Source organism: Capsella rubella, unplaced genomic scaffold, assembly GCF_000375325.1.
Source record: "Capsella rubella cultivar Monte Gargano unplaced genomic scaffold, Caprub1_0 scaffold_3, whole genome shotgun sequence".
NCBI classification, from domain to species: Eukaryota; Viridiplantae; Streptophyta; class Magnoliopsida; order Brassicales; family Brassicaceae; genus Capsella; species Capsella rubella.
This window is the reverse complement of record NW_006238921.1, coordinates 13195877-13220707: the sequence shown is the minus strand read 5'-3', so window position 1 is coordinate 13220707 and position 24831 is coordinate 13195877. Positions and strand designations below refer to the sequence as shown.

At 37.4% G+C, this 24831-nt stretch overlaps 7 protein-coding genes and 1 pseudogene across 11 annotated transcripts; 6 read left to right on the top strand and 2 right to left on the bottom strand.

Annotated features, from left to right (window-relative positions):
* Window positions 1-796: 796 nt before the first annotated feature.
* On the top strand, window positions 797-2288 carry LOC17892972 (protein EXORDIUM-like 5). The gene has a single exon (XM_006297918.2). It carries the CDS (start codon window positions 971-973, stop codon window positions 2060-2062), a length of 1092 nt encoding a protein of 363 aa, XP_006297980.1. The 5' UTR covers window positions 797-970; the 3' UTR covers window positions 2063-2288.
* A 4313-nt stretch (window positions 2289-6601) lies between these two features.
* LOC17892785 (probable serine/threonine-protein kinase PIX13) lies at window positions 6602-9091 on the top strand. Its single transcript, XM_023786973.1, has 6 exons — window positions 6602-7076; window positions 7386-7720; window positions 7831-7966; window positions 8070-8212; window positions 8293-8416; window positions 8501-9091. The coding sequence occupies exons 1-6, from the start codon at window positions 6998-7000 to the stop codon at window positions 8929-8931; spliced, it is 1248 nt and encodes a 415-aa protein (XP_023642741.1). The 5' UTR covers window positions 6602-6997; the 3' UTR covers window positions 8932-9091.
* Window positions 9092-9130: 39 nt separating this feature from the next.
* Window positions 9131-11382, top strand: LOC17891163 (pentatricopeptide repeat-containing protein At2g17210). The gene has a single exon (XM_006299525.2). It carries the CDS (start codon window positions 9134-9136, stop codon window positions 11354-11356), a length of 2223 nt encoding a protein of 740 aa, XP_006299587.1. The 5' UTR covers window positions 9131-9133; the 3' UTR covers window positions 11357-11382.
* Window positions 11383-11555: 173 nt separating this feature from the next.
* Window positions 11556-15258, top strand: LOC17891699 (ubiquitin domain-containing protein DSK2b). 2 transcript variants are annotated; one of them, XM_023786972.1, is made up of 9 exons: window positions 11556-11900; window positions 12372-13145; window positions 13439-13671; window positions 13749-13862; window positions 13988-14043; window positions 14393-14421; window positions 14596-14679; window positions 14764-14919; window positions 15030-15258. In XM_023786972.1, the coding sequence occupies exons 1-8, from the start codon at window positions 11672-11674 to the stop codon at window positions 14910-14912; spliced, it is 1668 nt and encodes a 555-aa protein (XP_023642740.1). In that variant the 5' UTR covers window positions 11556-11671; the 3' UTR covers window positions 14913-14919; window positions 15030-15258. The 2 variants fall into 2 exon arrangements, with proteins under 2 accessions (XP_023642740.1, XP_006299923.1); XM_006299861.2 differs by having other exon boundaries at window positions 14590-14679.
* Window positions 15259-15692: 434 nt separating this feature from the next.
* LOC17891663 (ubiquitin domain-containing protein DSK2a) lies at window positions 15693-19415 on the top strand. 4 transcript variants are annotated; one of them, XR_002834615.1, is made up of 10 exons: window positions 15693-16097; window positions 16518-17288; window positions 17582-17823; window positions 17901-18014; window positions 18149-18204; window positions 18523-18551; window positions 18713-18802; window positions 18884-19053; window positions 19128-19169; window positions 19289-19415. XR_002834615.1 is itself a non-coding variant. In XM_023785764.1 (10 exons), exons 1-8 carry the CDS (start codon window positions 15857-15859, stop codon window positions 19030-19032), a joined length of 1692 nt encoding a protein of 563 aa, XP_023641532.1. In that variant the 5' UTR covers window positions 15693-15856; the 3' UTR covers window positions 19033-19039; window positions 19128-19169; window positions 19289-19415. The 4 variants fall into 4 exon arrangements, 3 of the variants coding, with proteins under 3 accessions (XP_023641532.1, XP_006297339.1, XP_023641531.1); XM_023785764.1 differs by having other exon boundaries at window positions 18884-19039; XM_006297277.2 differs by having other exon boundaries at window positions 18884-19039; window positions 19128-19365.
* Window positions 19416-19522: 107 nt separating this feature from the next.
* Window positions 19523-20728, top strand: LOC17890784 (zinc finger protein ZAT2). Its single transcript, XM_006299821.2, has one exon. The coding sequence runs from the start codon at window positions 19708-19710 to the stop codon at window positions 20536-20538; it is 831 nt and encodes a 276-aa protein (XP_006299883.1). The 5' UTR covers window positions 19523-19707; the 3' UTR covers window positions 20539-20728.
* A 231-nt stretch (window positions 20729-20959) lies between these two features.
* On the bottom strand, window positions 20960-22636 carry LOC17892307 (annotated as a pseudogene).
* Window positions 22637-23324: 688 nt separating this feature from the next.
* Window positions 23325-24657, bottom strand: LOC17891131 (probable inactive receptor-like kinase SSP). The gene is made up of 6 exons (XM_023786179.1): window positions 24403-24657; window positions 24187-24322; window positions 23964-24097; window positions 23798-23870; window positions 23640-23719; window positions 23325-23507 (listed from the first exon to the last, which is right to left on the bottom strand). Exons 1-6 carry the CDS (start codon window positions 24655-24657, stop codon window positions 23325-23327), a joined length of 861 nt encoding a protein of 286 aa, XP_023641947.1.
* Between the last annotated feature and the right edge of the window lie 174 nt (window positions 24658-24831).

Sequence of the window (24831 nt, the reverse complement as noted above, 5' to 3'; positions counted from 1 at the left end):
TCTTTTTTTTTTTTCCACCAAAATTATACCTATAGATCACATTGACTGACAATTAACGACTTAATAAAAAAATAAAAAAGTAATTAATAACAAGAGAATTATTACTTACCCATTTACCATTCCATTGCAAATATTTTTAATTTATTATTCTTTACCACTTCAAAATCTAAAAATTTATGTAAAATATATACTATCTCATAACAAATATTGCATTCAAACTAAAAAACATAACACAAAAAACCCAAATATAATATTTACATTATGTTCTTAAATCTTGAAAAACCATACGATGTTAGAGAAAATGACAAAAAATCAAAAATATCACTAAGAATAATAACTTTATCGTTAATAATTTCTTAATAACAATGCTATTGTGCAGAGAAACTTACTTTAATCATCGATTCAAACAAATATTATGCTTGACAATCACATTCTTGATTAAAAACTCCAAAATGCATACTATCATGAGTAATACCACTATAATACAAAGTATACTCCTTTCTTAATAAAATCAATAAAACAATATCAAAATACTATACAAAAATAGTTTTACCTAATATTTTATACCGTGTAAATTTTTTTTAAATATACCAGTGATACCACCACTAACACATCCATGTACAGTCTTTAATAATCAAGAAACATATATTATAAACTAAATTTACTCTATTGGAAAATAAAAAAAAATTATAACTTTTATTTTCTGTATACATCACTTAAAAAAAAAAAAAAGTGACGCAAACTCCAAAAAGAAAAAGTGAAGAAAAAATCCCATCCCATCACCATATATACCATAGGAGAAGGACACACAAACACACCAAACTAAGCGCGTGATAACACACGCGCACTGCAGCTGGCAACAGCCACTTTCCCTCTCATTCATCATTCTCTCCTTTAAAACATCTCTCTCCCTCCTCCTCCTCACTTAACTCTCTCAATCCTCACTTTTAACCTAAACCTATCAACAACAATGTCGTCTCCGGCGACTACTTATCTCTTCTTCTTCTTAACCATCCTCTCCTTCTCCTTCTTCTACATCTCCTCTTCTCTTCAACACTCCTCCACTGTTAATTCCTTAACCATCCCCTCCCCCTCCTCCACCGCCGTCGCCGCCGAGATCGAAGTAATTAACCCAAAGCTCCCGCCGCGGAGTCTCACTCTCACCACCTCGAAAAAATACGAAGGATCCTCCGATCTAATCCACCTCCGTTACCACATGGGACCTGTCCTCTCATCCTCACCAATCAACATCTACTTGATCTGGTACGGTCACTGGACACGTCCTCACAAATCCCTAATCAGAGACTTCCTCAACTCAATCTCCGACGATAAATCACCATCCCCTTCCGTATCCCAGTGGTGGCGCACAGCTTCACTCTACACTGACCAAACCGGAGCAAACGTATCCAGATCCGTTTTAATCGCCGGAGAATACTCCGATTCTAGTTACTCCCACGGTAACCACCTGACCCGTCTCACGATCCAAGACGTCATAGCCTCCGCCGCTAGATCAGCTTCTTTCCCTGTAGATCACAAAAACGGCATGTACTTGGTTCTGACGTCACACGACGTCACGATGCAAGACTTTTGCCGTGCAGTATGTGGATTTCATTATTTCACTTTCCCGTCCATGGTTGGTTACACTATGCCTTACGCTTGGGTTGGTCAGTCGGGGAAACAATGCCCCGAGGTTTGTGCTTACCCTTTCGCTTTGCCGGGGTATATGGGACACGGCGGACCTGGTGAGCTCCGGCCACCGAACGGGGAGACCGGAGTTGATGGGATGGTTAGTGTGATTGGTCATGAGTTAGCGGAAGTTGTTTCGAATCCTTTGATTAACGCTTGGTACGCCGGAGAAGATCCGACGGCGCCGACGGAGATTGGGGATTTGTGTGAAGGGTTGTATGGAAGCGGCGGAGGAGGAGGGTATATTGGTCAAGTGATGAGAGATAGAGAAGGGAAGACTTTTAATATGAATGGTAAAGGAGGAAGGAAGTTTTTGGTTCAATGGATTTGGAACCCTAATTTGAAAGCTTGCTCTGGTCCTAACTCTGTCGACTAAACAAGATGGTTAATGATGATGGTGATTAAGATTATGATGAAATAACTCGTTTCTTTAGTAAGAATTTTTTAGGTTAGTATTTTGTAGTAACATTTTTACTTTTTTTTATTCTATATATATATATATATATTTGTGTTATTATACTTTCTTGAATTTCACATTCACTTTTTTTTTTTATTTTGTTTATTTCATCACTTTGGGAAATGAAAAAGTTTGAATTCAAATTCTTGTAGATATTTGTTTCTCTGAATTATTTAATAATTCGGTGTTTCAATAAATGTAAGTGTACGATATCAGAAACTTTAGTTGGAGAGTATTTAAAGTGTTTATGGAAAAGACAAAATAATGTATTTTAAAAGGGTTGTTGGATTGAGAGAACTGAACTGACAAGATATGTGAGAAAAACGAATATTTGAAAAACTCTTACAAGATTCTTAATTAATCAATCATTTAGTTGTGTAATTAGATTTAGTTGTCGGATAATCTAGCAAGCAATAAGTTTAATTAATTAATCTTTAAATATGGACGGAGTATAATAGTGACACAATTTTTATTTCTTTTTTAGTATTTTGATACTAAATATTCCCTCCATTTTATAAATTAAGATTTTCTTTAAATTATAAGGTTTTTCAAGTTTCTATGCCAAGTATAGACTAATAAAAAAGTAAGTGTAGTGATGACAAAATAAACACAAGTTTAGTTAAATGGATTATTCAAATGTTTGTATAGTTTAAAAGCCTAAACTTTATCATTCTATTTGATACTAATAAATAAGAAAGCAGGTCAATTTGTTATTATTGCCTCTCCTAAGAAAATGGTATAGGGGACCAAGACTATATTATATGGACATTCGAACAATTTTGTTTTGCTATTTAATAATTTTGTTTTGTTTTTTAAGGTCTAATTCTAAATAAATAAATTCATGTGCCTTTTTACATGAATGTTTTTTTTCCTTTTAATATAAAAATTTGTTAAGGGCTTTTCATATAAATTAGATTGGACTCCCCTCCCATACATTTGTGAGGCTCTGCTTCTCTTACCAATCAAATATGTAAAATACTAAAGAACTATTTTGTTTTGCAATTGTAATAATACTAATAAAGGTGAAGGACAAAGACTTTGAAGACAGTTATGTGTTTGCTAGTGGTAAGAGACAATATTGAGAGAGTGTTTGTGAACAACAGCTAAGGAAAAGGACCCTCCATTTTGATTACCAAATGTCAATGGAAACTCCATTTATTACTTCAACCCTTTTTCATGTTTTTCACCTCGTTTTTAGCTAATCTATCTCATAATTTGTTGGTACGAATCATTGACATTTTTAGATAAATTGATTCGGGGCAACTCTCATGTTGAAATGTTTTTTTCTATATATATAATTATCATTCCATCTTAGCTAAAGGAGTTTTTGACTTACGCATGTAAGAAGTGGGACAAAGCGTGCGGATATGGTTTCATCCGTCCGGCTGCAGATGTCTATAATTTTGCATATGCAACTCTTACGAGGTGGGTTTTAATCCGATTAAACATTTTAAAGCTCATCATATATGATGGATTGTAGAATTAAATATTCACACGATAAATTTGTTTAAAAGGAGACACAAATTCCTTAACATTCTCGTTTGATAATTCGATTCAAAACTTTAATAGAAATCTCTTAAATAGAAATCTCTTGAAAAACAAGGTAGGTTTTTCTTAAGAACAATTGAAAAACTAGGGTTTTTTGTATTAATTCTCGGATCTTTTGCAGGCGTTCTAAGTAAATTTTTGTGTTCACAAGCCCATTTAACAGGTCTTATCCGAGATTCTCTCGGATTCCAAAATTACTTGGTTTGTCCTTGGTTTAAATCGGGTTATCGTGGGTGCTAATTTCTACGGCAAATTTTTTTTCTTTGCTTTGTTTTTTAATTTGATCTAACTATTTTCACAATTATAGAGGAAGAAGAGTAAAAAGAAAATGAATGGTTCTTCTATATCACAATTCGAACACATGCATGGGCTGATAAATGAAACGAATGGTTTTACTGTTTTCTTGTAATTCACTCCAAAATCTAGGTGCAAATACATATATTCACCACTAACTATTGGGCCTATTGACTGAATTTTTTTTTGCTTCTTGACCTGAACTGAGAAATAGGCCCAATAATTGTTTCTGACCCACTTCTTGAAGCTGGATCGTTTCTTCACAACGTATAGTTATGGAATTTCGTTAGAAAAATACACAAGAAAAAAAAAAAAAAAAAACAAGAATCAAGAATCTTCTTATTCTTCTTCTGTTTATACTATTTGTAGCACATCAACTTTTAATTTTAGTTCTTATAAATTGTTTCCACAGAAAAAATCATGATCCTTTGACCGAAGCATTACGCGTGAGAGATGGCTGCTCATGCTGTACATTAGTGTTCATATTGTATTAGTAGTAATGCGCATATGATTTGTTTGCAACTTAATTATCCTTAATTTTGTTTTTTATTTTAGGAATAATAACACTAACCTTAACTTGTGAAATATGATGCGTACACGTGCACGTTTGTTTTGTATGTATGTTGTTCTTTCTTTCTTTTTCCTTTCCTTTGTAGAAATTTTTGTGTGCATATTGTTCATTTAGAAAATATACTATACAGTAAAACCTCTATAAATTAATAATGTTGGGACTACAGAATTTTATTAATTTATAGTGATATTAATTTATCTATAAATTAATATTTATTATTTTATAGTGTAAATTAATAATTATTAATTTATAGTGGTATTTTAACTCTTAAAGTTTTTTGAAATTATGGATTGGGACAATTTTACAAAATAAGAATAGTCTTTAAATTATAAATTTTTTATAGTTTAGAATTGAATTCTATATTTATTAAAAACAATAACAATGAATTAAAATATTATAAATAAATTCACTTCTATACAAACTAAATACATAAATTCAAATTTATGATTAATACTTCAATTGTTATCTTTTACCATCCTATAAAACAAACAAAAAATAAATATGATGCATATTTATAAATAGAAAACATTAAAAAAGTTTTGGTTATTTTATGATGTTATGGAATATATTATAAGATTATAGTTTAAAAATATAACATAAATTTTTTTTTATAGAGATGAGGACTAGGAGAAATTTATTTTTAGAAAAAACTAAAAGCATATTATATATATATATATATATATATACATAGTGATTATTAATTTATGATATTATTGGGACTATATTTACATAGGGATTTCGAAAAAACTTATTATCTTATTATTTTATCGAATTTAGTTAACTTTTACATTGGCCCGACTTGGGACCAACAAAATTTATTAATTTATAGTGTTTATTAATTTATACAGTATTAATTTATAGAGGTTTTACTGTACATCTAAATTGCTCTATATCACTCTTTATGGTAGGTGAATGTAAACTTGAGAATTGGATCAATCCACACAAAATGGTTGTTAATTTTTAAAAGAGTTAAAACTCTTTACGACTTAAATTTGAATTACAAAATTTAGATCTAAGTTGAACGATGACTCTACAAAAAAATTCTAAATCCAAAGACTAATCTCTTGGGACCGGGGAAAACTATATTAAATTTTGAACCCCTAGAACCAATGCTACTCGAACCCAAACAACAAAATTTACTTCCTTTTACCATTGGACCAAGACGACTTGGTTCTATAACATATACATCAAACCTTTCTATCTCAAACTTTTGATCAAATAGTAAAGAAGAAAACATTATTATGAGATGAAAGGCTTTAGACACACACAAAAATCAGTGCCTCAAGTTTTCACAATCACATCAAAACCAACGAAACCACTCCAAACGGCAACATTACTACGTCCATGAACTTTTGACAAATACTGTATATTTGTTTTGTCTTATTTATTCGTATGCAACCGAACCGACATATTCAGTCTTTCGAGTCATGATCTTATGAATTTTACCAAAACATGCCGTGAAAGACAATATTCTAGATTAACAATATTATTGTTTTTCCATGAAAAAAGCTATTCATCTATTATTAAAATTCGAAAATTTACCATCTTTCATTTTTGATATCTATATAAAGAAAATAAATTGAATATCATATAACAATATTGGAAGAGCTAATAATTGATTTTACATCATCAAACCATATTGTTGTTGACTATTATTTCAACAAAATGAATATCTTCTTAAATATATGTATATATAATTTCACAATTTAGAACTATATATTATAAAACAAGAAAAATTTAATATAATAATATTATATGAAATCTTTTTTTTTGTCGCCAATATTATATGAAATCTTGAGTAGGTTAAAAGGGGAAAAATAAACTAAATTTCAAAGAGATAGTGACCTTGTTGAAAAGTAAAAACAAAGTTTCAAACACATAGATAATTTGATTTTTTTTTTTCTCATTATTTTGTAAGTCTCATCATGGAAACATTTTTCTTTAGAGTTGACTTATAAGACCTCCTCAATACTAAAATAAAACCATCTCTTTCTTCCTCAAATCCTAGCACCACCTCATCACCATTCTTTTTCAAAGACTTAGTCGTCTCTCTCATCTATCAGTGCCCATGATAACAAGTAACAAACAAACTCACCACAAAATTCTTTTAACAATAAATAAACTTGTCAGAGAAGAAATTTCCTCGAATTGACAGAAGAAGAAGAAGAAGAAGAAAAAAAAGTTTATCTTTTTCTTTCTAATCATTCACACCCAATTCAAACGATACTTGTCCGACGATCTCTATCCAATCTCTTTTTCCCATCAATATTGTATTCGTTTCCTTGTAAAGTACTCTGTTTTCGCTTCACACGCCATTTTTTTTTCTTTCTTTGACTTCCATTAAAACCATGCCTGACAAAGAATTGTATTTGATTGTTTAAGACAGCTTGTATTTGTTTTTGAAAGAGGGGTTTGGCTTTAAATTTTTTTCTTTTGTTGGGATGGGACTTTGTTGGGGATCTTTATCTGATTCTCCTCCTACAACAACAACACCTTCCTCTACTGGTAACATCAGTTCAGGTTTGTTCTCTCAATCTACTGAATTTTTCCCATCTGGGTTTGGCTTAAACTTGTGTCGTACGTTGTGATTTACCTGCAAAAACTAGTGTAGTTTTTGATAGATGCCTAAAGGTTACGTTTTTACATCTCTTTGTATGGTTTTAGCCTTGGTTAATTGGATTGAGACTCTTCTTTTGGTGTTATCTCATATGGGTTCTCTTAAAGTTTCGACCTTTGATTAAAAAGACGGTGTTTTTTGTTTGTGGTCTGTTATGTGACTCTGTGTTTTGAGCTTGACTAGGTTTTTCCTATGGTTCTAATTGAAAGCAGGGACTTTTAAGTCATCAAACAACACGACGACTACAGGAGCATCAAGGGGAAGTAACATCTCTAGCAATAGTGGGTTCTCTGTGGCAAGTGGTGAAGATGCTTATCCTGAGGGTCAGATACTTCCCATTCCGAATTTGAGGATATTTACCTTAGCAGAACTTAGAGCTGCAACAAGGAATTTCAAGACTGAGAATGTTCTTGGAGAGGGAGGATTTGGGAAAGTCTTCAAAGGCTGGCTTGAAGACAAGACGTCTGGGAAACAAAGCAATGTTGGAACCGTGATTGCTGTTAAGAAACTCAATGCCGAAAGCTTCCAAGGATTCGAGGAATGGCAAGTGAGTAGAATCAGCTTATCGAATGAATCATGGGATAGTAGTTTTCTTTGATATGCAATGTGGAGGTTTTTTTTGTTTACTGGATGGATTCTTACTTGGTTTTTGCGCAGTGTGAGGTAAATTTTCTTGGAAGGGTCTCTCATCCGAACCTTGTGAAACTATTGGGATACTGCTTGGAAGGTGAAGAGTTGCTTCTTGTGTATGAGTATATGCAGAAAGGGAGTTTAGAGAATCATCTCTTTCGAAGTACGAACTTTCTTTTATCAGAATCCTTCTTATACTCATCTAAATCGGATGATCCCCCAATCATCATGGTTTGAAATTGCTTAATTTTCATTTACTTTTCCAGAGGGGTCGTCTGTTCAGCCGCTCACATGGGATATAAGGCTTAAGATCGCAATAGGAGCAGCTAAAGGATTAGCATTCTTGCATGCTTCAGAGAAGCAAGTAATTTATAGAGACTTCAAAGCTTCAAATATTCTACTTGATGGGGTACGTATATAAGGATTGCTTATGGATTTGATGTAGCAAATCATCAAGCATGGTATTCAACTAGTTTGTTCTTGATGCAGTCATTTAACGCAAAGATATCAGATTTTGGATTGGCGAAATTAGGTCCTTCCGCGAGTCAATCTCACATCACAACACGGGTTATGGGTACACAGGGCTACGCAGCTCCAGAGTATGTTGCTACAGGTATTACAATTTTTTTGTCTTCTTGGTTCTTTTGGTTTTCATCACAACACAGGGTTATCTGAACATCTTGGTTGGTTCTAACAGGTCACTTGTATGTAAAGAGTGATGTTTACGGGTTTGGCGTTGTTTTGGCTGAGATCTTAACTAGTTTACATGCGCTTGATCCTACTCGTCCTTCCGGGCAACACAATCTAACGGAATGGATCAAGCCTCATCTATCTGAAAGAAGAAAACTAAGGAGCATAATGGACCCTCGTCTAGAAGGAAAGTACCCTTTTAAATCCGCTTTCCGAGTCGCTCAACTTGCTCTGAAATGCCTTGGACCCGAACCCAAGGACCGTCCATCGATGAAAGAAGTGGTGGAATCTCTCGAACTCATTGAAGCTGCTAATGAGAAACCGTTGGAACGAAGGACTACTAAAACTCCCCCATCCGTCCGTCAACAACAAGGCCATTATCGTCCGCAACACCTCTCTTCATTTCGTCCTAGGCATACCATGGCTCGAGCTCGCTAGTGTTGTTTTGAAAGACACGAGATTCTTTTTTTTTTAATCAGAACCCATTCGTATGTATTACTACTACATGGAATACCCAACATAGAGAAAACATAACATATGTTGTACCTGTATTAGTGTGTAATGTTTGCTGTGTAATATAAAAGCCATTTTTCACAAACTCTGCTGTGAAAGCTTCAAACTTTAAAGTGTAGTTTGGAGTATGGTAATGGGATCACACCTGTGTTCAAAGCTAGAAGCTTTCTCTTCAAAGATTAAACAAGCTTCCGTTAATGGAAGATGGCGGGAAGTGGTCACTGGGTATTTAGAGATACAGCGAGCTGGAGTTCAATGTAACGATCCTTTTGTTTTCCCCATCGTTTTTAAAGCTTGTGGTAAGCTCTCATGGCTGTTTCAAGGTAGATGCATCCAAGCGAGTCTGTTAAAGAGAGGCTTTGAGTCTTTTGCTTCTGTGGGGAACTCAGTTGCTGATTTCTACATGAAATGTGGAGACTTGTGTTCTGCGATACGAGAATTTGATTGTATGACGTCGAGAGATTTGGTTTCTTGGAATGTTATTGTTTTTGGGCTTCTCGATCATGGTTTTGAAGAAGAAGGGTTATGGTGGTTTTCGAAGTCGAGAGTTTGGGGTTGTGAGCCTAATGTATCAACATTGGTTTTTGTGATTCACGCGTGTCGTAGCTTACGATCGTATGTCGATGGAGAGAAGATTCATAGTTACATGATCCGTAGTGGGTTTTGTGGGATTTCGTCTGTTCAAAATTCGATCTTGTGTATGTATTCGGAGTGTGATCTTTCAAGCGCACGTAGACTGTTCGATGAAATGTCTGAGAGAGACGTTATTTCATGGAGTGTGGTAATCAGAAGTTATGTGCAAAGCCAGGAACCTGTGCTGGGATTGAAGTTGTTTAAAGAGATGGTTAGTGAGGCGAAAACAGAGCCTGATTGTGTAACTATGACAAGTGTTCTCAAGGCTTGTGCGGTTTTGGAGGATCTTGATGTGGGAAGATCAGTTCATGGATTCTCGATACGGAAAGGTCTTGATTTGGTAGATGTGTTTGTGCGCAATTCACTCATTGATATGTATTCCAAAGGATTTGATGTTGATTCAGCATTTAGAGTATTTGATGAGACCACTTGTCGAAACATTGTTTCATGGAATTCGATTTTGGCTGGGTTTGTACATAACCAAAGGTGCGATGAGGCTCTTGAGATGTTTCGTTTGATGGGAAAAGAGGCGACTGAAGCAGATGAAATTACTCTTGTGATGCTTCTCCAGGTTTGCAAGTTCTTTGAGCAGCCATTGCCTTGCAAGTCAATACATTGCGTGATAATCCGGCATGGATATGAGTCCAATGAGGTGGCTTTGAGTTCTTTGATTGATGCATATACAAGCTGCAGTCTTGTTGATGATGCAGGAACCGTGCTTGATTCAATGACATACAAGGATGTGGTGTCATGCAGCACAATGATCTCTGGATTTGCCCATTCTGGCCAACCGGATGAAGCAATTTCAATCTTCTGTCAGATGAGGGAGAAGCCCAATGCAATCACCGTCATAAGTCTTCTTAGCGCATGCTCAGTATCTGCAGATTTGAGAAAATCCAAATGGGCTCATGGGATTGCTATCCGGAGAGGTTTAGCCATCAATGACATTTCAGTTAATACCTCCATTGTTGACGCATACGCAAAATGTGGTGCCATAGAACTGGCGAGAAGGGCATTCGATCAAATGCCTTTGAAAAACGTTGTCTCTTGGACAGTGATCATATCTGCATACGCCATTAACGGTTTACCAGATAAAGCATTAGCATTGTTCGAGGAAATGAAACGACAAGGTAACACACCAAACGCTGTGACATATCTGGCAGCTTTATCAGCGTGTAATCATGGAGGATTGGTAAAGAAAGGTCTCATGATATTCAAATCAATGGTAGAAAATGATCACAAACCTTTGTTGCAACACTACTCTTGCATTGTGGACATGCTTAGCCGAGCTGGAGAGATTGATACAGCCATGGAATTAATCAAGAAACTTCCGGAAGACGTTAAAGCCGGGGCTAGTACTTGGGGAGCGATTCTTAGCGGTTGCAGAAACCGTTTGAAAAATGGAACCATTACCTCAGAGGTAGTAGCTGAGATTCTTGAACTCTCACCCTTGTGTTCTTCAGGGTATTTGCTTGCATCAAGCGTGTTTGCTGCAGAGAAATCGTGGGATGATGTAGCCATGATGAGGAGGTTGGTGAAGGAGAGAAAGGTTCGAGTCGTTGCGGGTTATAGCATGGTTCTTGAAGGAAGCATAGCTAGGAGGTTTTTGGCTGGAGACACGTTAAGCCTGAGTGATTCTGAACTAAACGATGTCGTTCTGAGTCTTCATAGATGCATGAGGTTAGAGTTAGACGATACAATAGATAAGGTAACATAGGCCCAATGGGCCTTAGTGAAGAAGACAAAATGGTAGTATATGACGGCATGACGCCTTACGTCTTTGTGGATCCGGGTGACCTGACTCGAGTGAATCCGACCCGACCCGGTTCGAGTCGATTCATTTTCTGAAGCAGAAGTCTTTTGTTTCGTTCTCGTCGTATCTGCTGAGTTATATCCTTTTCCTCAAGAAATCTACCGAACCGTCTTAGAGCTTTGAGTCTTCTCAATCGTCGTTGAAATTTTCTAGGGTTAGGGCTCCTGATCGATTTCGCGAGCTCTGCGGTTTGTTAAACTATAGGATCCGAAATTAGAAATGGGTGGAGAGGGAGATTCGAGTCAGCCGCAGACTGGTGAAGGAGGAGCTGTGACTGTGAACATCAGGTGCTCGAATGGTTCGAAATTTAGTGTGAATACGAGTCTTGATTCGACGGTGGAGTCTTTCAAAGAGTTGGTGGCTCAGAGCAGCGATGTACCAGCCAATCAACAGCGCTTGATTTATAAAGGTCGGATCCTCAAGGACGATCAGACGCTCCTCAGCTATGGTAATTTTCTGACTATTCATGTTGGGTGTTTCTCTTCTTCTGTGGATCTAATTGATTGAAATCTCATAGGGTTGCTTGGTTGGAAAGATAAAATTGGATTTATGTTAAGGTTTTTGTTATGGTGATACTAATTGCAGAAGAATGGTAGATAATGTCTCCACCTAGCTGTGGTGTTGCTAATGGAAATGCTAGTGATACAATAAATGATACATACAATTTTGTATTTGTTTATGAAGTAAACGGGAAACAGATGTTCTCAAGATTCTATGCATTTTCTTCTGCAATGACTGCGAATCTCGTTGACGGATTTTTACCTGGATAGTATGTCTAGTACCTGTTACATTGATGATTGATGGAAAGTGAATTAATTGTCATACTGTAATCTCATTTCATTGGATAGTTTTCCAAGTATTATTGTTTTGCATCACGAGCATTAATGTTTCTATTCTCTGTGGACCATTTTATATCTAGGTTTGCAGGCTGATCATACTATTCATATGGTTCGAGGCTCTGCACCTTCTTCAGCACCACCTTCTGCTCCCGCTGGAAACCAAACCACTGCACCGAGTGTTACTAGAGGGGTGGGTTCAGAAAATAGCTCGAATCTAGGAGGAGCGAATCCTGGGGAATCTTTGTTCCCTGGGCTTGGATTCAATCCTTTGGGTAGTGGAAATGCTATGTCTGGGTTATTTGGAGCTGGTCTTCCGGATCTTGAACAGGCACAGCAACAACTAGCTCAAAACCCCGCCATGATTAGAGATATGATGAATACACCAGCCATTCAGAATCTAATGAACAACCCAGAATTTATGAGGAATATGATTATGAGTAATCCTCAAATGCGTGAGCTTGTAGATCGCAATCCTGAGCTTGGTCATGTGCTCAATGACCCAAGCATCCTTCGACAAACTTTAGAGGCGGCGAGAAATCCAGAGCTTATGCGTGAAATGATGCGGAATACAGATAGGGCTATGAGTAATATTGAGTCTATGCCTGAGGGATTTAACATGCTTAGGCGTATGTATGAAAATGTCCAAGAACCATTCTTGAATGCTACTACTATGTCGGGAAATGCTGGAAGCAATACAGGCTCTAATCCGTTTGCTGCTCTCCTGGGAAACCAGGGGGTTACTACTCAAGGAAGTGATGCTTCTAATAACTCTTCAACACCAAATGCTGAAACAGGGACAGGGAATAGTATTCCGAATGCAAATCCACTTCCTAATCCTTGGGGTGCTGCGGGTGGTACGTAACTGCATTCTCATCTTCTTAATTTCCTGTGGAATTTTACTCGTCTCTTGAAGCATGCAAATTATAATAGTAAAAGTGGCTTTTACATATATAAGAAACTGGATGTTTCTGTTACCACACTGGTTCAGGAACAATATTGTTTATACTAAATTGGTGAGTTCATGTAGTTCTCGCAATTTGTTGTTGAGTAGTTTGTGTAGGAATAATCTTTGGCTGCTCTTTCTAGTTAAACTTTTACTCGCAATGTACTAAACATTGTTGAACATATTGTGGGGGCTACTTGATAGGCCAGACCACTGCCCCTGGAAGGACAAATTCTGGTGGGGATGCGAGAAGCCCTGGTCTAGGTGGTCTTGGTGGTCTTGGCGGCCTTGGTGGTCTTGGTGGTCTTGGAATGCTTGGAGCGGATTCGCCTCTTGGTGCCACTCCAGATGCTTCTCAATTGAACCAGCTATTGCAAAACCCAGCCATGTCGCAGATGATGCAAAGCATACTTTCCAATCCACAATACATGAATCAGGTAGCGCCTAGAATAATCTTAACCTCCTACACTTTTGCTGTTGTGAACATGTCTTTGATGTTTTCTTTTGATTCCAGCTTATGAATCTCAACCCACAACTCCGAAGCATGCTAGATTCAAATCCTCAGTTGAGGGAAATGATGCAGAACCCAGATTTCCTTCGTCAGTTTAGCTCTCCGGAGATGATGCAGGTCAGTTGGTCCTCTAATGTTTTTATGCATGTGAATTTAACATATGCTCTCTCTCCATCGCTAAGCTATTTTTCAAGTCATGAAGTTTCTTAAACCTGATGTTTGTATTGATTTTTGGTTCCCAGCAAATGATGACTCTACAGCAATCACTTATGTCTCAGAATAGGAACACGACCAGCCAGTAAGTTTGGTTACCCTGTGCTGTTTTGTTTTAAAAACTTTGTTGAGGATTTATATGACTATTATATATTTTTAATTGTACTTTACATTGTTTCGTATTTAGACAATAGTGTAACTAGCTAAACAAACAGTTCTATTGGTGGTGAAAGATCTCTATATCAAGTAAGAAAAGGATTCAATCATGTGTAACGCAGCAACTCTTGAATGATTTATTGGGCTGATCATTAGTAACTTCTATAATTTGTTTTTGGTTCTGCATTTTTAACATAATATATTAATGTGTTGATTGATCTCCGTGTCTTGACTTTCATTAATCCGTATTCATGTTCTCAAACTTTTCTTCTCTGTAGGGATCCGGGGCAAACTGGTGCTGCCACAGGTACTCTTACAGATATTATTTGTATATGAAGTATAAGGGCGTTAGTTATGCCACTTAGAATAGTAGATACTTTTTTTTGCTACTCCTTGCTTTCATGATTGTTTTATTTTGGCACATATATTGCTATCATACATCATCTGTAGCTTACTGAGTAAATGATTACGGTAGGGACAGGCAACAATGCTGGGATTGATTTATTGATGAATATGTTTGGTGGTCTTGGTGCTGGCGGCCTGAGTGGCACTAACCAACCCAATGGTTTGATTTTCTTAGGACTACCTTTTTTTTAATCTTACGTATCTGTTGAGATGGTTTCACTGATACTCGTCTGTTTGATTCCAGTTCCACCTGAGGAGCGTTTTGCTACACAGTTGCAACAGTTGCAGGAAATGGGATTCTACGACAGAGCAGAGAACATAAGGGCATTGCTTGCAACCAATGGTAACGTTAACGCTGCTGTAGAACGACTCTTAGGGAGTATTGGTCAGTAGCACACAGGTTCGTGAACTGAGGTTTCTCCATCTTGCTTCTCAGTTATAGAATAAACAGCTAGGTCGAATGTGTTTTTCAGTAATAATATATACTTACGCAATTCTTATATATGATAGGGTGGTGAACTTGTGGATAGAAAAGCCATTTGTTTTCAGTGGTCATCTTCTTCTTCGTCTTTAACCATCCCCCCGAAACCTTTTCATATAATTTGGGTCGTTGTTGTCTTCCAGAATTTATTTGAAGTTGTTACAACATACATCTGTAAGAGTTGGTCTCAGAATGTGGAATGGTTACATATACGTTATCGTATATCAATTTGTTTATAGATGAGTATTGTAACGTTCATATGTGTTTTATCGCCAGAGATCTCCAAGAGGTTTCGATATATAGTTTGGGATTAGAAAAGTGCGTGGTGTCCACGTGCTGCTCTGATGGCATCAAAGTGAAACCGAACCGAGGAATTAATTATAGATATATTGGTTATTTGGTTCCTTCCAGAAATTAGAATAGAAATCATCAAATCCGGTTGAAATTTCAAACCAAATTGCATAACCAAACCCAATGCTTGATGGATCTTTGGTTAATTTCAGTTGAACGTTAAGTTTCAATTCAATCCTCCGGGGTTTAAGGTTTGATCCGATCCAAACCGACCCGGTACGATCCAATCTCTCAAGCGCAAGGTTTTTTTTTCTTGTCTCATTTAATTGGCCAACAAAATAAGTCCTTCTCTCTCTCTCTCTTTAATTCAGCAGTCTCATTTTTGTTATTCGACCAAAAAGTTTAGTTATATCCCTTTCCTCAAGAAATCTACAAAAACCGACTTAATAGCTTTCGAGTCTCTCCTTCGTCTTCATTGAATTTTTCTAGGGTTAGAGCTTTTTGAGTCTCTCGATCGATTTCGCGAGCTCTGCGATTTTATTGAACTAGGATCTGAAAACAAGAAATGGGTGGAGATGCAGATTCGAGTCAGCCGCTGACTGCTGAAGGAGGAGCCGGAGGAGAAGCTGTCGCCGTCAACGTCAGGTGCTCGAATGGCACGAAATTTAGTGTTACGACGAGCCTCGATTCGACGGTCGAGTCTTTCAAAGAGTTGATTGCGCAGAACAGCGATGTGCCAGCTAATCAGCAGCGATTGATTTATAAAGGTCGGATCCTCAAGGACGATCAGACGCTCCTCAGCTATGGTAACTCATCGTCTTCTCTGATTTCGGGATTTTACTATTGTTATGTGGATTGCAATGCTAGGATAGCTTGGCTGGAAAGATAAAATTTGGATTTATGCAAGGGTTTTTGTGGGGGCGTGATACTCATTGCAGAAGCATGGATGATTTTATGTTTCTCTCTCGATGTGAATTGTGTTATATGCTCAATTCTGCTATGGGAAGAATATGGAGATTTAGTTACTGGTTAAAGTGTTAATGATCCATACAACTTTTAGGGTTTCTAATGTTCTTACGGATTGGTTTATCCTCTTGGCATGTATATTAATTGGCTGTTATATATTACATTGTTGTTCATAACATTGATATGGTTGTGTTAGAAAGTTTCCAGGTTTTATTGTTTTGCATCATCAGTCTTATTTCTGTGGACCATTTTATATATAGGTTTGCAGGCTGATCACACCGTTCATATGGTTAGAGGCTTTGTACCTTCTTCAGCACCTCCTTCTGCTCCCGCTGCAAACGCTGGAAACCAAACCACTGCTCCAGCTGTTGGTTCAAATAATAGCTCTAATCTTGGAGGAACGAGTCCTGGGGAATCTTTGTTCCCTGGGCTTGGATTTAATCCTTTGGGTGGGGGAAATGCTATGGCTGGATTATTTGGTTCTGGTCTTCCGGATCTTGAGCAGGCACAGCAACAACTAGCTCAAAACCCTAACATGATGAGAGATATGATGAATACACCAGCCTTCCAGAATATAATGAATAACCCAGAATTTATGAGGAGTATGATTATGAATAACCCTCAAATGCGTGAGCTTGTAGATCGCAATCCTGAGCTTGGTCATGTGCTCAATGACCCAAGCATCCTTCGCCAAACTTTAGAGGCTGCGAGAAACCCTGAGCTTATGCGTGAAATGATGCGGAATACCGATAGGGCGATGAGTAACATTGAGTCTATGCCTGAGGGATTTAATATGCTTAGGCGCATGTATGAAAACGTCCAGGAACCATTAATGAATGCTACTACTATGTCTGGTAATGCTGGAAGCAATACAGGCTCTAATCCATTTGCTGCTCTTCTGGGAAACCAGGGGGTCGCTACACAAGGAAGTGATGCTACTAATAATTCTTCAACACCGAATGCTGAAACCGGTACAGGGAATAGTATTCCAAATGCAAATCCACTTCCTAATCCTTGGGGTTCTACGGCTGGTATGAAACTGCTTTCTCATCCTCCTATTTTAATATGGTATTTACTAAACGTTTAAGGATGCTATATTCTTTTATAACAGCAATAGTGGCTTGTTTATAAGAAATGGTAGTTTATGTTTACCATAACTGGCTCATGAAATTGTCTATTATAAAAATTGGTGAATTCATGTAGTTCTCACAGTTCGTTTATCTGATTAGTATGTGTATTGAATAAGTTTGCTGATTGCTTCATGTTGAACCTTTCTTCGAAATGCGCTAAACATTTAAGAACATATTGTGGGGCAACTTGACAGGCCAGACAACTGCCTCTGGAAGGACAAATTCTGGTGGGGACGCAAGAAGTCCTGGACTTGGTGGTCTTGGTGGCCTTGGTGGTCTTGGTGGACTTGGTGGATTCGGAGGCCTCGGTATGCTTGGAGCGGATTCACCTCTAGGTGCGACTCCAGATGCTTCTCAATTGAACCAAATACTGCAAAACCCAGCTATGTCGCAGATGATGCAAAGCGTACTTTCCAACCCACAATACATGAATCAGGTAGCGCCTAAGATAATCTGAGTTTAAGACATTTTTGGTATTGTGAATGTGTTCTTAATGTATTCCCTTGATTCCAGCTTATGAGTCTCAACCCCCAACTCCGAAGCATGCTAGATTCAAATCCTCAGTTGAGGGAAATGATGCAGAACCCTGAGTTCCTTCGCCAGTTTAGCTCTCCAGAGATGATGCAGGTCAGTTGGGCCCATGTTGTCTTTATGCATGTGAATTTTATAACATGTGGTCTCTCCAAAGAAATAATTTTGTATCTCCAAGTAATAAAATTATTTTAACCTAATGTTTTGAAATTTTTTTCTGTCTTTTTCAGCAAATGATGACTCTACAGCAATCACTTTTCTCTCAAAATAGGACCACGGCCGGCCAGTAAGTTTTAATACCCTCTTTCTGTTTTCTTTAGTTGAGTACTTAAGGTTATATATATATCATAATTAGATTTTGGTTTGAACTGTGTTTAGAAAATAGTGTGACGAGCTAAATAGATAATTCTAGCGGTGGTGAACTATCTTTAAGTAAGCAATGGATTGATACATTAGAAATGCAGCAACTCTTGTGGTTTTTACTGGGAAGATCATTAGTAACCTCTTTCAAGGGTTGTTATATAACATATGATATCAATGTGTTGATCTTTGTATCTTGATTTCCATCTACCTCTATTCATGTTTCCAATCATCTTCTTTGTAGGGATCCGGGTCAAACTGGTGCTGCGACAGGTACTTGTTAAAATATTATCTGTAGTTGAAGTATAAAGGCTATAGTTATTAAAGTAGTATACTAGTTGCTCCGTTTGTTCTATTTTACCATACTTTTATGGTATATTTGCACGTCTCTTATTGAGTAAATCACTAATTCACTTATATGGAAATATTTACAGGGACGGCCAATAATGGGGGGATGGATTTTTTGATGAATATGTTTGGAAGTCTTGGTGCTGGCGGCTTGAGTGGCACAAACCAACCAAACGGTTAGATTCACTGGGACTATACTTTATTTTCTTATGTATCTGTTGAGATGATTTTACTGAGACACGTCTGTTTGATTCCAGTTCCACCTGAGGAGCGTTTTGCTACACAGTTGCAACAGTTGCAGGAAATGGGATTCTACGACAGAGCAGAGAACATAAGGGCATTGATTGCAACCAATGGTGACGTTAACGCTGCTGTAGAACGACTCTTGGGGGGTATTGGCCAGTAGAGCACAGGTTCGTCAACTGAGGTCTCTCTATCTCGGTAATAGAATAAACAGCTTGAATGAAATCTATAGAATCCTTATAATTACATTTATGATAGGAGCGTGAACTTGTGGATAGAAAAAGCCGCGCATCGAATACGGTATTTGTTTTCAGTGCTCAGTCAAAGCTTCTTCCTGCCTCTTTTTTACCCAATTGCCAACCCAAAACCTTCCTTTTTATCTTTTTTTACATATTTTGGATCGTCTGTTACTGTTTCAGATTCTATTTGAAGTTGTTACAACGTACATCTGTAGAAGTTGGTTTCGGTATGTGAAATGGATAGTACATTTACGTTATCTTATCTCTCCCATTATCTTATAAATGTTTTCGTTGTAACGTTGATAAATCTGTGATAGAGAGATCTCAAAGACCTTAATTTCTTTTTTAACCAATTAGATTGTTTGAGAGAGCAAAAATATGTTAAGTCCGAAAAAATAGGGACATGTAACAAAAAAAAAAAAAAAAAAAAAAACTATTCGACAAGTAACTGTTAAAGTAAAACCGTAAAGGCGACTCTCCACAAATGAAAACTAAACCTCTTCTATAAACCAATCACAACTCCCACTCTTTGATTTTTTTTTTCTTTTCTTCCCCTGTTTTGTTCTTCCTACTTGTTCGTTCTCTCTTAAGCCATAAGAATGGCGAACACTTCAAACTCCGATCCAAGTTTCGATATCCCATTTGCTTCCTCCAATGTAACCCTCCCGAGTAACAGTCAGAACCCAAGAAGAAAACGTACTAAACTCACCAACAACGAAACCGGATCTTCTTCTTCTCCTGCAAGGCCTAAACCGGTCAAGAAACCGCTGGACCCTAACGCTCCTCCACAAATCGCAAGACCATGTACTGAATGTGGTAAACAATTCGGGTCACTGAAGGCACTCTTTGGTCACATGAGATGTCACCCTGAACGTCAGTGGCGTGGTATCATCCCTCCTCCTGACCACAAACGTGTCTCTAACGCAACCGCCGCTTCAAGCAGTTTGAATCTTGTTTCCGAGGAAGAGATAGCCTCTTACTTGCTATTGTTGGCTAATGGTGCTGTCACGACCGGTACAAGTGGTGTTGAGGGACGGTTCCAGTGTGGTGGCTGTAAGAAAGTGTTTGGATCACATCAAGCGTTAGGCGGACATAGAGCAACACATAAACACGTGAAAGGATGTTTCGCCATTACAAACTCAACTGAAGATCCTTCTCCTCCTCCTCCTCCTCCTCCTCCTCCTCCTCCTCAAGAGATCGTTGATCAAGACAAAGGTAAGAGTATCAAGTTGGTCTCAGGGATGATTCATCGATGTAACATCTGTTTCAGAGTCTTCTCGAGTGGTCAAGCGTTAGGTGGTCACATGAGATGCCACTGGGAGAAAGATCAGGAAGAGAACCAAGTCAGTGCGATCGATCTTAATGTTCCTGCAGCCACATCTCCAGACACATCCATAGGTTGTTCTTTAGATCTTAGGTTAGGTCTTTGATCATATATAATAAACATATGTGTTTTTGGTTTTTCTTCTCTAATTATAATAACTCTCTCCCTCTCTCTCTGTATATGTGTGATGGATTTGTATTATGAACTTATAGGATTGGGTATTGTATTCTATATAAACTATTTAATTGATGAAATTCACAAAAGGGTTTTCTAATAAATGAAATCCATTTCTTGAATCTTCTTTATTTCTCTATGTAAAAATTGTATATTGTTATATATGATCACACTAGAGATGAAATCACAAAAGAAGAAACAGGTTCAACTTTGTTTATGAATCTTAGTTCAGAAAACACACACAAGATGCTTCAATCAGAAACAAACCAAAGTATATAGTTCAACAAATAAACTCTTCTTCCCTAACCATGTTGTTTCAACGAAGCAAATCTCTCAGCTATATGATTTGCCACTCAGGGTGCAAGTTGTTGAGGTTGACTCGAAGATGATGCCTCCTCCTCTTGTGGCTTTGGCATTTCAGAAGATGGAACCTGCTGCAAAAGCACAAAAAGATTGGCTTTATTGCAAAACAAATCATGAAGAAAAAGTTAACAGTTACTGCAGCATCCTTACTTCATTTTTAGCTTGCAAGGCTTCAAGCATTGAAAAAACATCTTTTGGGATGAAACTTGCGTCATCATTGTCACATTTCAAACATTCAGAGGCGAGTGTTAAGACTATGGTAGCTTCTTGTTTAGAATACTCTCCCTTTAGATTTGGATCAATCAGCTCAGTAATACTCTTTCCATTGATCAACTCAGAAGCCTTAAACACATGAGAATAACAACAAACTCAGTCATAAGTAGCAAGAAATTCACAATATAATGATTAGAATCACAATGTCATCAAGTGAGAAAGCAAGAGACTACATTGAACAGAATCACTTACTTGGCTTGGAGAAATTTGCATTCCAGTTAGAAGATTCACAAGGATAACACCAAATCTGTATGGCACATTCCCAGTTTCAACATTTCCTACAGTGAGAATATAACATAAACATCACATTCTGATATAAAATGGAATGTAGAGATCACAAAGCTCGCTAACCGATTACCTTCTTCTCTTCGGTTATAACTGATGATCGCCCTTACTAAACCGAAACTCGAAAGACAGGCCTCACCATTCTGCACCACATCAATTTCAAGCAATGAAACACAGTTTAGTTAGTATCCTTGAAAGATCACACGAGAGAAGACATAGGCATGTATAACAAATGTAGTGTTGACATACCATATCAAAAAGAACAGAGTTAGCAGTTAGATTATCGTATGAGTAACAACGTGCAGTTTTGCAGTAATCCAATACTTCGGCTATATGACACGCCACTCGAACCCTCATTGACCATTCCATGTCTTTCTCTGTGAATCACACAACAACCAAACAAACAACTTCAAAAAACAGAGTATATACTACTAACAAGTTCTGTTTCAACCGTTCCTACGAGCAAATACACTTATACAGATCTATTCACTACTCTAGTCTTGAAAAGTTTCCATCTTTTAAGAACCTAAAGCACAATCATGTCACATAAACCAAAAAAGGCAGCTTCTTTAACCTAATGTTTAATGTGAATGACACAAGAGAAGGAACATTACGATGGAACAAACGCTTAGCGAGAGTATCATTAGGCATGAGCTCTGAAACAAGAAGCCTTTCTCCTTCATCTTCATGGAAGCAATATCCCAACAACTTGACGAGTCTCTTGTGCTTTAGCTCCCCAATTCTTTTTGCACTTACCTGAAGAAAGATCAAAGAAACAGAATCGAAACCCATCAAAACAGATCCAATGAAACGTTCCCATAGGCGTGCGTTCAAAGGTAAAGAGAAGAGTACCATTAAGTAGTCAGGATCATCCCAAGGCGTGTTCTTGAATTTCTTGATAGCGACGAAGCCAAGATTCTCTGATAAAATACCCTTGTAGACGACATTGGAAGATTCTTCGTGAGATCGGAGAGGAAGAACACTGTGAAAGGCCACTTGGAGAATCCTTCCTTCTTGATTTGTTCGTTCTTGCGTTCGTCGTTCTGAGTCTGTGGCTCTTCCGGGGCTGGATCGTACTCCAGAGGCGTCGAGGTGCAACAACCACCCATGGTTTCGTGTTCGCCGGAAAAAACAGAGTATTCAAAGCGTTCTTTGCAAGAGAAACAGAGTGAGAGAGATGAAGAGAGAGAGAGACCGTTGCGTTGGGTTTATGATTATGATTCAACCTTTTATAACAGAGTCTCACTAAAATCTTTTTTTTTTTTTTGAGAAGTTTGCATTGCATTGTGGTGGTGACACGTGGATTTGCAAAGGTCTAATGATATTTTGTTTTGTTTATTAGACTTGTGTTTTGTTTGTATTTATTTGTATTTTACAATGTTCAACGTTTTACATTGGCACTAGCACCAAACTTTACCAAGTAAAATCATAAGTCACATATATAATCATATGCTTTATTGGAATTTATACAATTTTAGACAAGTGATTATGAAACTCTTAGAAACAATTGTAGTAGTCCCAAGATTTAACATAAACTCAAGATTCTTATTCTCTTAACCTATGTTGCTATAGATCTCTCTGCTTCGAGTCTCGAGAAGAGTTTGATTTGTTGACTCTATTAGAAGATTCAGTGTTCAAGTTCAACACACTGTATGCTACTCCAACCTCATGCTGCTTTGCTAGTTCAAGCATTTGAATATATGGAATCTGCATGCAAGCAAAAAAGATGGGTTTCAGAACATAGAATGAGGATAAATGTGATTACAGTTACAGTAAAGCTTCCTAATTACTTGTGTTTTAGATTGCAAGGCTTTTAAGTGTTGCAACAAGCTCTTTTGTGATGAGACTCTTTCTAGCTTCGCACTGCAAACATTCAGCGGCGAGTTTCAAAACTGTGGCAGCTTCTTCTTTAGAATACTTTCCCTTCAGACTCGGATCCATCAGCTCAGTTACATGCTTTCCGTTTATCATCTCAGGAACCTATAATACAACTAATCTAATCAGCTTCTACATGTGGCTTGTGTTGCAAGTAACTGGCAATGACAGATTCTCTAACAATGATGAGTAAAGCTACTAAAAAAGCAAGAGAGGACTTGGAACATAATCACTTACATGGCTTGGAGGAGTTTGCCTTCCAGTTAACAGATTCACAAGGATAGTACCAAATCTATATGTCACACTTTTAGTGTTCACTTTTTCTACAAATGAGAATATAAACATCACATTCTGATTTATGAATAATCTGAAGAGAACAGCGCGAATTCGATTACCTCTTGCTCGCTGACTTCGATCATATCTTATCGCTTTTATCAAGCCGAAACTTGAAAGACAAGCATCACCATCCTTCAACATATCCATTTACGCAATGTAAAATAAAGTTTAGCATCCTTACATAAGTAAGAAGCTATAGGCATGAAAGTGTTGTTTACTATGTACCTTATCAAACAGAACCGAGTGAGCACTTAAGTTACTGTATGATACAAAACCTTCACTATTGCAATACTCCAATGTTTCTGCTATATGAAACGCCACTCGCAACCTCATTGACCACTCCATGGCTTGACTTTTCTCTGTGACATCACACCCATCAATGTCAAAATATAACTAACAAATGCTTGCAGACTCATTAACCTCAGACACACCAAATTCTAACACATACGATGGAACAAACGATGAGCAAGAGTATCATTAGGCATGAAATCTGAAACAAGAAGCCTTTCATCTTCATCGCAGCAATATCCAAACAGATTCACGAGTCTCTTGTGCTTTATCTCCCCAAGTGATTTTGCGTCTTCCTGAAGAAACAGAACCAAACCCATCAAAAAGAGATCATCAACCATCTCGAAATTTATAAGCTTTTTTTGTAGGAAACTACCGCAAACTCTTCATGATCAGGCCAATCTGAATTCTTGAATCTCTTGACAGCAACGAAGCCAAGATTCTCTGACAAAAGACCCTTGTAGACAACATTGGAAGAGTCTTGTGCCTTCTCTGATATGATCTCCTCGGAACTGAAGTTCTTGGTCGCTGTGTTAAGATCGGAGAGTAAGAACTCTGTGAAAGGCCAGTCACAGAATCCGTCGTTTGGTTGTTCATTCTCGAGCGGTGTAGAGAAGCAACAACCACCCATGCTTTCGTTTTCGCCGGCAAATTAGTGCAGAGTACCTAAAACGTTTTTTGCAAGAAAGAGAGGGAGAGAGAGAGATGAAGAGAGACAGTTGCGTTTATGATAATGATAAAACTATATTAACAGACACTAATGATCTAAACTCATCAAGGTTTAGAATTTTGCATTGCATTTAGT